Source organism: Uranotaenia lowii, chromosome 2 (genome assembly GCF_029784155.1).
Source record: "Uranotaenia lowii strain MFRU-FL chromosome 2, ASM2978415v1, whole genome shotgun sequence".
NCBI lineage: Eukaryota > Metazoa > Arthropoda > Insecta > Diptera > Culicidae > Uranotaenia > Uranotaenia lowii.
This window is the reverse complement of record NC_073692.1, coordinates 421,355,546-421,366,720: the sequence shown is the minus strand read 5'-3', so window position 1 is coordinate 421,366,720 and position 11,175 is coordinate 421,355,546. Positions and strand designations below refer to the sequence as shown.

General features: G+C 34.1%; 2 protein-coding genes across 4 annotated transcripts; one reads left to right on the top strand and one right to left on the bottom strand.

Moving 5' to 3' along the window:
- The first annotated feature begins 2,248 nt into the window (after window positions 1-2,248).
- On the top strand, window positions 2,249-3,542 carry LOC129748005 (gonadal protein gdl). Of its 2 annotated transcripts, XM_055742455.1 has the most exons (4): window positions 2,249-2,267; window positions 2,326-2,552; window positions 2,611-2,771; window positions 2,833-3,542. In XM_055742455.1, the coding sequence occupies exons 2-4, from the start codon at window positions 2,347-2,349 to the stop codon at window positions 3,108-3,110; spliced, it is 645 nt and encodes a 214-aa protein (XP_055598430.1). In that variant the 5' UTR covers window positions 2,249-2,267; window positions 2,326-2,346; the 3' UTR covers window positions 3,111-3,542. The 2 variants fall into 2 exon arrangements, with proteins under 2 accessions (XP_055598430.1, XP_055598429.1); XM_055742454.1 differs by lacking the exon at window positions 2,249-2,267 and having other exon boundaries at window positions 2,280-2,552.
- Window positions 3,543-4,070: 528 nt separating this feature from the next.
- Window positions 4,071-5,775, bottom strand: LOC129748785 (peptide methionine sulfoxide reductase-like). Of its 2 annotated transcripts, none has more exons than XM_055743530.1 (4): window positions 5,605-5,775; window positions 4,745-4,905; window positions 4,427-4,687; window positions 4,071-4,370 (listed from the first exon to the last, which is right to left on the bottom strand). In XM_055743530.1, exons 2-4 carry the CDS (start codon window positions 4,852-4,854, stop codon window positions 4,136-4,138), a joined length of 606 nt encoding a protein of 201 aa, XP_055599505.1. In that variant the 5' UTR covers window positions 4,855-4,905; window positions 5,605-5,775; the 3' UTR covers window positions 4,071-4,135. The 2 variants fall into 2 exon arrangements, with proteins under 2 accessions (XP_055599505.1, XP_055599504.1); XM_055743529.1 differs by lacking the exon at window positions 5,605-5,775 and adding an exon at window positions 4,958-5,077.
- Window positions 5,776-11,175: the final 5,400 nt, after the last annotated feature.

Genomic DNA, 11,175 nt, shown 5'->3' with positions numbered 1-11,175 from the left:
GCCAATTATAGAAGCCAGACATAAAACCTTTAATAAAGTAAAATCCTCCATGTTCAACTACACTGACAAAGAAATGTTAGAAAATGACTAATTATGTGAATGATAAAAACTGATAAAAAATTAAAAATAATGAGTTCAAAACTTTTGTTATTAACACTGCGTATTCAAATTTATTTTGAAAGTTGCTACTTAGAACAATTTTTCAAACTTTTTAGATAAATTTAAAAATCATGATCGATCCAAAAATATGATTTCATATAACAAATATTAATAAAAAGTTTTTAAAGTTTCAATCGCAGGTTTTTAAGCTTTGAATTACAAACTCTGAGTATTTTGTCTCTTTTGATTAAAATATTGGGTCCTGAAAGAACAGAAGGTTGAAATTATGTTTTTTTTTATTTAAAATTTGGAGTTAAAGGTTTATGGTTGAAGAACACGAAAATTTAGAATTTTAAAACAAGGAAACAATTGTTACAAATATGTCTTAAAAATTTAAAAAGTTTGGTTAAAAAAATATCCGGCAAGTTGATTATAAAATTGAAAAAAAACTGTACAATAAAATTCGGAAGATTTATTTAAAAAAATGAAAAAACAGTATGGAAATAAAAAAGATTAGTTTTTAAAAACATTTCAGGAAGAGTTTTTTCAAGAAACATGTTTCATGGTAATAAAGAGTTTATTACTAGTAAAATTGATAGATATCTGATTATGGAAAAATGTCATTACAAGTATTTTTGACATCACAGCCGAAAGTGTAAAAAAAACTTGATTCTATTTAAAGCTCATTAATTCATATAAAACTTTTATTTCTAAATAATATGTTTTTGATTTGAGTTTTTGTAAAAAGAAAGTGCAGAAACTTTTCTAAAGATTTTAAATTATTTTCATTTCAATAACAAACCCACCGTACGAGGAAAGGTGTGCTCTGATATGTCTAACCTCACTCGAAAAGCGGCGCGTCGAACTGCAGCAAGGTTTTATATTCGACACATTCACCAACCGTATTGACTGTGCTTACATTCTACAACGTGTTAACATTTATGTACCAACGAGAACACTTCGACAACGTCAATTTCTTTCAATTCCTCACCACCGTACTGCCAAATGGCCAAATGCCTATGGCCAAAACCACCCTATTGACAACTGTGATAGAAATATTGCATACATATTTAGATTCGGGAAACCCAAATTAGTTGAAATTTCCGTTTAAATTCATTGCACCTAAAAAAAATGTAATTTTTGTGGCCTTGTGTAAATTTTTACAACCCTTTTTTTAAGTATTTAGAAGAACAAAAAACACGAAATAAAATTGAGTCTGAAATTGTTTTTTAAAGAATATTTCATATCATCATAACATTTGTTATGACATAAAAGATTTTTTTTCATAAAAAAAAATGGTTCGTTTCAATCTCAATTTTAGTTACACTTCTAAATAAAAACCCATTCTAACTAAAGACGAGATAGAGTTTTTGTATATCAAGTTTTGAGTTCCAATACAAAAGGTTGATTGAACTAAAAACTAGAATCTACGATCAAAGTTAGTTTCAATTCACGAACGTCAAATAATGTCTTAGATCGAAATGTCTCAAGCCAAGGGTGATTCATGCCGAAATTCCGCCGGAGGCGAAAAAAATTTCTGACTGACTGATCAAGTAATTTACCGTTACTACCGTCAATATTAACACGCGCAATTCAAATTACTTTTCCATTGGTTTATTATCGGTGAAAAAAGTGACTTTTGGTGATAAAAGTGACCATTTTTCGGAAAATAGTGACTTTAGTGACCAAATGATGAAAAAAGTGACTTTTTAGTGACTGACCCAAAAAAAGTGACCAAGTCACTAAAAAGTGACTCGCTACCAGCCCTGTAAACACAACTGGAAGTTTTTGTAATCTTTTGCCATTTTTCGTTATCTTTTATTTCTGTCAGTCTTGTTATTTTAGGTATTTTTCATAAGTCAATTATTTAATTTCATTACACTAACTTTTACAATATTTTATTTTTCATCTTTTTTGGCTGTTTTATTCATTTCGAATCAAAGAAATATCAAAATGACAAGTGTTAGCGTTTTTCTGTTATTCGTATATTTCACAACTTTTTAATTTCAATGATATGTCCTGTGCAGTTTGTGCAGTTACCTTAAAATGGTTCATTTTAGGATTTAAATGCAGAGAGCATGATCCAAAAATTCATTCGAACAGAGGGAGAGCGAACTTTACTCAAATGAACTCATTCCACGTGAATCTCCCAACCCAACAACCCCAAAGTTTGTTTATAAACATTGCATTCGGTGCAGTTTGGTATTGCAATCACAATTTTTACAGTTATTTCAGGCGGTTTTTACCATGGATACCGATCTATCAGACGTTCAATCGGAAGCTCCGGAGACGACAGACGCCGAAGAAGAGCTGTCCCAAGAATCACAAGCACCGAGTCAGGAGAGCACTGACACCGGTCTTCCGGACGACCCCTACCAGAGCCAGGAATTTCTGCAGAAGAAGCTCTACTTCTTGCTGGAACAGCTGAAGAAAATGCACAACACATTGCCGGAGTATGATTTTTGTTCAACACCTAAGTTTTTTTAATGAAATTATTTTTGGTTTTTGCAGACAATACCAGTTACGAATATCTTACGAGTTGTTGGCCGGGTTGGCTAACTCACTACTTAACGATACCATATTCGAAATAGTAAAAGGTTTGATGGAGATTCAACATGTAACCGAAAAGCATTTGATGCAAGTTCGAGAAAAGGTGGAAAACGACCATCAATGTATGCAATTTACCTTTATAACAATATTCCGCAGAATTCATGCAATAATTTGCTGTTTCAGTGGAAGTTCAGCAGTGGGAATCGAAAATTCAAGACCCCGAGGAGCTATCACACATAATCGCCCTGATGAAAATAAAGCATACCAAAAACCTCAAAGAAACCGACATGAAGCTGGTGTTGCATCTGGACCAGAAGGTGAAAGACCAACAATCCACCCTGGAGAAAGCCGGTGTTCCGGGATTTTACGTAACGGACAATCCAAAGGAGATCAAGATTCAAATGTACTTGCTAGATTTCATCCTGCGGCTGGGGCGGTTGAAGTTTGAGCCAAACAAATAGCAGCAGCTGGATGGATTCGAGTGAGTGAGATGGCTTGGGAATGAGATGCCTTTTCCCTATGACTGACGTTTTATCTGAAAATATTTGAAACGAATATACCTAAACAGATTGAAAATGCGTATAAGGTTGTCGAAAATCTATAAGGACCGTTACTACGAGTATTTGTTCATTCTCAATCTAGTAAGTAGTAGGTTATTTACAAGATAACAAATAACTAAAAAAAATGTGAGGAAAATTTAAAGTTTGAAATATATGTTCTAATGATAAATAACGTAAGTTTTCCCCAGATTTGTTTTTTAACTCTTAATTCAAAAGCAGAAAGAACTAAAACATAAATTTTCGAAAGGTTTTTTATTTTAATCCTAAGACCGACATATTTTAGTGGAGAAAAAAAACTTCCAGGCTTAATTTTGAATAAAATGTTTTAAACAAGTTTGTAGTTCAGAAGTTTTATATCAAGCAATATTGCACTAAAGTTGGCTTACCCCCCACCCGTTTTTTAAGCTCGCTCACACACTAAGCCAATTACTTTGACTATATGCGTTTAAACCACTACTTGTCCAAAAAGCAGCTAAACACACTTAAAAAATCTTCATTCATGATTCGCTCCCGCCGGAAGAGTTTACGGGGTTGATCGAATCGATCCTTCGGTCTACTTGCAACTATTTGACACCTCAAAATCTCGCTTTTTGTGGTATCACATATGGGCATAGAATAGGGATAGACTAGCTTAATTTGTTTTTGGAAAGTTGATTGCCCTCCATCGGCATCAACGCAATTTTCTGACACCTGAATGTCATTTCAATTGCGCCACTTTCAACGAACCTGCCTAAAAAGATAGCGAAATCTATGACCTAACGGCTCGCGATTGTTGCGGTATGTAGATAACAGGTCCCGGGATGTTTTTATTATGTTTTGATTTGGGACTATCTCTGCAGAAACCAGTTGAACACGTGCAGCTTTGATAAGTCATTATTTATATTTCGGTAAGTGCATCGGTGCAGAGTTATCATAAACTTATCAGCTCAGCAGGAAATTCCCATGTCAGGATTCTCGATGAGAAAGTTTTTCACATACTGAATCTGCTCCGGTGATAGGTTTAGGTGCTGAGATTCCAGCTCAAACAGTTCGAGAGAACCGGCTCCGCCGAGAAATCCATTCAAGCGAGCTGCTACGTGGGATGTTTGCAGCAAGTCCGTCGTCAGGTTCAAGGTTTTTGCCAAATCGACATGACCTTGCAAACGGTATTTTTGATTGTGGCTGAAAGGAGAGGAAGTTAGGAAATGGATTTAAAATAACATGAAAATGAAACACACTCTTGAGCCGGGTAGAATTCCGACGAAGGAACAATTTCTGTAACTACTTGATCGTCTGCTTCCTTTTTCTGTTGTGTGATTTTACTTTCCTCGGCTAGCTTCCGCTGATCTTCGGAATGATACATTATCATACTCATGTATTCCCGCTTGAGTCTGGCAGAGGCAAGATATTCGTGATTCTTCCAAAAGATATCGAGCAGTTTCGAATAGCTGATTACCGAAGGGTCATAGTGAAGTTCGATCACCTCAACGTTGTCACCTCTTAGATAAAATAAACAGTTTAGAAATTAAAGATAACAAAGAGCATGAGAAACTTACATATTTTTTCCTTGAGGAGCACCAGTAGTCCCTCCAGCATAACCTACACGGGTCCTTAGGATACCCTTCGTGGCTCCAAACAAAGAATCGCTGCCCCAGTAGCATCCCATACCTAGTGTTGCCACTTCGTAGGGTGTATCAACTTGGTGTAACGGGCCCGTCTTGTTGAGAGAAAATGTTCGTTATTTGAATTAGCTTAGCGTCTCTACTTACCGTTGCCATCCTGATGAAGATTTTAAGTAAAAAATTTAGGATTAATTTGGAGTTTTATCTTAGAGTAAACTTTCACTAAAAACTCTTTGTCAGCGTCAAAACACAGATGCTCTGTTATCTTTAACAAACACATACCTTTGTCCTTTCATGTAGTGGTTACATTATTCATATATTTAAAGCTATATGACTTATCGAAAACTGATTTTTTAAATGAAAAGTTAGAACAAAGTGTAAACTATACCAGAAAAATCATGAGTTGAAAAAATCAGCAATTTTATGTTTTAAAGTATTATCAGCAATGATTGAGGCATAGTTTTGAATTAAATTGAAATGCTAATATCACCCACACCAATTAAAAACAGTTAGCCGAGCGAGCACGTGCTAAGCGCATTCCCGCGTGTTTGTATGAGTTTATTCACAGCCTGAGCAGGGCGTTCTTCCGATGATCGAGAGCTTGCTCGCAGCTGAGCGGATGTAAACAAACCCCTTGGCGTAGCGCGATCCGGTTCCATATCATTTAAAGTTTATTTTGGGACCGATTTTTGGCAACTTCTAGCGCTCGGATTAGCGTCCCAAGTATATAAATATGTTCAGCTGGTCAAGAACCTTTCGATTATGAATGTTTTGATAAACAATTTTTTACTTACCTTTTGGATCTTTTTGTGTTCTCCCGCGACTAGAAGTGTCTTGAAAGATCCGTTGAGAAATAATTTGACATTTCTACTGAATTTTCAGAAAATCACCCAACATTTCATTAACGGTTATAAAGTTAAAAACCGCTTAGTGTGACGTAGCTTGATTGTATGACGACGGCATCGCTAACTGGCACACTTTTACTATAAGCCACTTACTAACTAGTATAGAAGTGACGCGGAAAAGCTCGCGAACAAAACAAAACAAAAACGCGACGCGATTGAGCCAATCCGGCTCGTCTGACTTGGTGATAGAGGCATAACTGTAAGTCATTCATATCGAAAAGTTTGGGCGTGTTTTATCGACTTGTGGGCCTAATTTTTGGTTAAAATTTTACCCAGAGGATCATAACAGCTGCAACTTTCACCTGGTATAGAAAAAATCTCGAAAACACTCATTTGACGGCATCTCTAGATGACCCCCTTCAAAAGCTACACATTTCAAAAGTTTAGATCCCCACGATTCCGAAACACCATATTTTATGACATTATGATCAAATTTAGATCCCCAAATTGCAAACGGAAAATCACATTGAATGAAATCATTTGAGCGCCATTCTCAGTCAGACTCGATGGCTATCGTCAGGCGTTTTTGCGCCGGGCGTCGCGCCAACATGTGCTTTTTGATGAGGCACACGCTTTGGCGGTTAAAAATGTGATGCAATTCTTCGACCTGTAAACTGATTAAACTATTGAGGGGTTTTACTGATATTTTACACTAGAATGTCTTCTAAGCTTTTTCTGGATTAATGTCTTTGTGATCGGAAATGTAACATTGCTAGTGGATGTCTGAGGAACGGTTAAAGCTAAAAACATTAAACTTTCAGATTTTATCTATGAAAATCCTTACGTTTTCTCATTTTTTATTCAAAAAAGGACACCGGAGAAACTAAGCCAAAATAAGTATAACTAGCCGGATAGAGTGAAATGGATCAAAGTTCTTGTTTGCCTAAAGAATAAAAGCTACCACTGAACAAATTCTGTAAAAAAGTGAATATGTATTACTCTATCCCTAACTGTAGAATTGTAACTTTTTTTTTTCATATCGACAGAAGAAAGATTAAATCTTCTAGAAGAAAAAAATGACGATATGTATCATACTTTATAGGGTTCAGCCTAGTTTTTTTTAATCTTATTTTGAGCAAAGAAAATGAACAAACATTTTGCATATGAGTAAAAATTTATAATCCCAATTTAACACAATTCGGACCTATTACGAGAAGTTTTGGTTTTTAGCTTGCCTCGAATTAAAACCAACCAACTACAAAATTAAAACCAACATTTTTGGGATCTCAAAGATACATTTTTTTTAAATTTTGTGTAGTGGTTTCTAAGTTATAGATTGTCGAATTTAGTTGTTTCCTGGCTAAAATTTCTTCGCTGTTTTAATATGTTAATGTCTTAATTGCTAAGCAACAGTCAAATTATTTGATGAAATTCCACGTTAACTTCATTTTTTCACTGAAAATGTACAACAAAATTCGCCAAAAACATCTTTCAATTTTGATAAGAAAATACTAACAAACTTTAGCATAAATAAGCATAAGAACAAAATTTTGAATGAAAGTATTTTTTTCGAACCATCATATCACTGGTTCAAGCGCCTCGATAAGCAGCTACTACCTATATTCGTCATTCATCATGTAGTAAATCAGATGATGAGAAATCAAGACCTGCTCAAGTTGCGGCTTTCTTCCTTCCTTTCGATGACCGTAACGGTAATTCAAACAAAGTGCAATCGTAACTTGAGCCGGGAGAGCAAGTGCGCTTACGAAATAATTGATGGCCCCGTCTGAGGTTAGACATTTCTCATCGACTTAGAGATGGTTTGTTTTAATTTATTTTAAATTTCCTTCGAATTTGAATGACAAAAAAATTGTGTCGAGTTACTCACATAGCGAATTGCAATTTGCAGAAACAATCTGGCAGGATCACGCCTCAAGCGCATGCTGTTTATTTTATTCAAACACTAACACAACGAACGTTACGGAAACCTATTTTTGTACGCGACGTAAACAGCGACGGGCACAAAACGACGTACACATAGCCGGCAGTTGTTGATTGTTTCCTCTATTTGCCGAGTCATGGTGATAGCAATAAACCAGAACGCCGACGGTTTATCAAATATGAAAAATTAAACAATGATTTGGCGAACTCATACATCTACTGGCGCGTGCACAGAATTCTCTAGAGCTCCAGAAACTGAAAGAACGGAAGTGCGTCAATCAAACGTTATGAACAAAAACTCTTTCAAAAATATCGCCAATTTTCTATAATAAATTTGATTCCTTCTTATCAAATTACTCTTCCTCAAACTTTTAGGATCCTGACCTAAATTTTTGAAGCACAGTTTTAGGCGGCTATTTTGTCGATAAGATTAATCATGTTATTCTTCTAAAACAACCTAAACAATGAGACGTAGAATCAACGAACGATTAGGTCCACGATATCAGAAATATCTTGTCTCTCGTTATATTGGCGAATTGTTTATAATTTTCGGCAGAGCAAAACAAAACATTGGTATGACATAACGATGATAGATTAAATTAACAAAATAAGTAACGACAAGTAAACGTTATTTTAAGACAGTAATAAAATAGATACAAAAACTCAACATTTGAAAAAAAAAAAAAAATGTTTGTGTATTGAGAAAAAAAACTAATAATATAGAAGAAGGAATCATCTTTTTTTAAATAAAATTTTAACTGCATATCGGAAAAATGGAAATATTAATTTATATGCCAAACCCCTTAGAAATGTTTAACATGTCGAGACCTGATATTATTTAAAAAAAAATTACGAATATCGCAAGCACGCTGCGACTTGTCATTTTCATAATTTTCGTTATTTTCCGTTTCTTGATTTTTTATTCAAACTAGGTGAAATTTGTCATTGAAATTTTTTTTCTCAAATATTTTAATTATTGAGGACCACCCTAGTGGAAAAAAAATGAACCACCAGCTATGCCGATTTTCACTCAAAAAATAATTTTTTTTTTCAGAATAACATCAAATCTCAAAGTTCAACTCAATTTTCGCAATCTCCTTTGGCCCAACCAAGGCACTTAAAAATCAAGTCCTATTGAGATAAAATTGAGACGTGGTTCATGATATTTGCCCCTCGAATGTATACTAGCAAAGAATGCTCCAAATGTTTGCTAGAAACTTGTTGATTTTGATGTTGATATTCGGGTGTTGCCATGGACTTCTATGTGACTAATAATTGTGAGCAAATTGACTAATAATTTTTACGTTTTTATATGCAAACCGAATAACAGCTGAAATTGATTATGTCCGTCCCTAAATCAAAATTAGGATTTTTTTTTCGTTTTCGAATACATTGAATTTTTTAAATTAAATTGAAATTCCCCGCAAAAATTCGTTCTACCAATCTTAGACATAATTTGCATCACATTTTTCCCCGAAACCGGAAATGCATAAAAACGTTTGACTCGTTTTCATATCAAAATCGTTTTTGATCAAACCGACGGCGGTACTTTCTCTCTACTAAATTCTCCTGGAGGTATGTATATCACAGTATTAATTTAAAAAAATTGTTTGAGACCATCTTTTTGGACGTTAAAATTCACTGATAAAAATTTAGATTTTCTGTGCGTATTTCGAAGCCCTGATTTGTTCCAACAATAAGTGGGAAAATATTTTTACAGATGTTGATGATAATTGCTGAAATCTTTGGAATAAAAATAATTTTACAGATTCCCAAGCAAATTGTGTCCATGAATCAGGCTAGAGTTTACAATTTACAACTTTACATTCGTTATTGTTAATTTTTGTTAAACACTTGAAAAAGATTTTATAAATGAAATTTTAGTGCTACTGAGATAGGATTTCTAACGTTAGTTAAGAATATTTCTTGACGTTGTTAATCATAGTAACATGGAAAATAACAGGTAGGCCATTGCGCTTAACCTCACTTCAAAGCTCCGTGTATGTACACAGTATGCTGGCATACCAACAAAAATAGTTATGAAAATTTGGCAGTTTTATATAGAAGGGAAATAAAAAAGATTTATTGCTTCGACGTTCGACATTTGATTCGTATGAAAAGTGCAAAAGATTAAATATGGATTCTTCGGGTTCATCGGGAACTATTTTTTGGATTACATTTTTTTTATCCTGCCTGATCATTAATAATGAGCATTAAAAACAAATTTTCATCGCCGTCCCTCTTTGTTGAAAGCAAGCAATGTGATAATTTCTTGTACTTATGTTCAAGATTTGATGAATGATCTAAAAGACTTTATATTTTTGTGATGACAAGTTAATTTGAACGTTTTTTATTCATATCGCACAAGAAAAAGATCACACAAAACAAAAATATCATAAAATTTTCATTTAGGATCGTAAAAAAAGGCCATTGCATTAGACTGAGTCGATTTGGGGTCATTTTTGAATTTCTCAAACCCTGGGGTCTCAAAAGCTTCGTTTTGGTCCAAAACTCGTCCATGATTTTTTGCAGAATTTTTAAGTAACGTTTACATGAGTAAATTTGGACTTTTAGGTTTGTATGGGAAAATTGAATATTTTGTACAGAAAAATCAACATCATTTTTGTTTTTTCTGTGCAACCAAGCCTGCTAATGATTTTTGAGCCAATTTATAAATTCTTCATAGGAAATTTTCCGCTGAACAACTTTGTCGAAGACCGTTAATTCGTATCTTATTAGACAAAAAACGAATTAACGGTCTTCGACAAAGTTGTTCAGCGGAAAATTTCCTTTGAAGAATTTATAAATTGGCACAAAAACCATAAGCAGGCTCGGTTGCACAGAAGAAACAAAAGTTATGTTGATTTTTCAGGACGAGTTTTGGACCAAAACGAAGCTTTTGAGACCCCAGGGTTTGAGAAATTCGAAAATGACCCCAAATCGACTCAGTCTACCATTGCATATTACTTTTAGCTATGTCGAAGAGCCAAATATTGTTTTTTACATCAAAATTCATCAGTGATATTTTTCTCATAATTTTAATGATAATCAATTTATAGAAAAATGTAATTTTCTGAAAAATTTTATACATTTGCCAGTTTATTTCATAAAGAGAGCGGAATAGCCTACCTTGTTTATTTCAAAGTACTATGGTTGTTAATAGGAATTGTTATTTTCCAAGTGAAAACACTAAATTTTCAACATTTTATATAACATCACAAAAAAAATTTCACAGAATTTTTGACTCAAAAATAACAACTATGGGTTTTGTCATGATCACAGAGTATTTTTCGACAATTTTAATGCTTAGTCATGTCGATCTGAAATCTTAACACGTTCGTCGCCACGTCACCCATATATGGGTGACGGCTCTCTTAAGCAAGGTTGCCGCTCAGTTCTGCCACGCGTTGTAAATCTGAAGCTCTCTCGCTTTACTTTCATGCTCTGAGATTTTTTTTGGGCGACGAACGTAATCGCTCAACCATGTTTATTATCAAAATGAGGAAGGTCATATACGCTTATAAATTCAAAAGTGCATCATTTGTTAATGATTTCATTTTTTTTGCCAGAATTTAATTA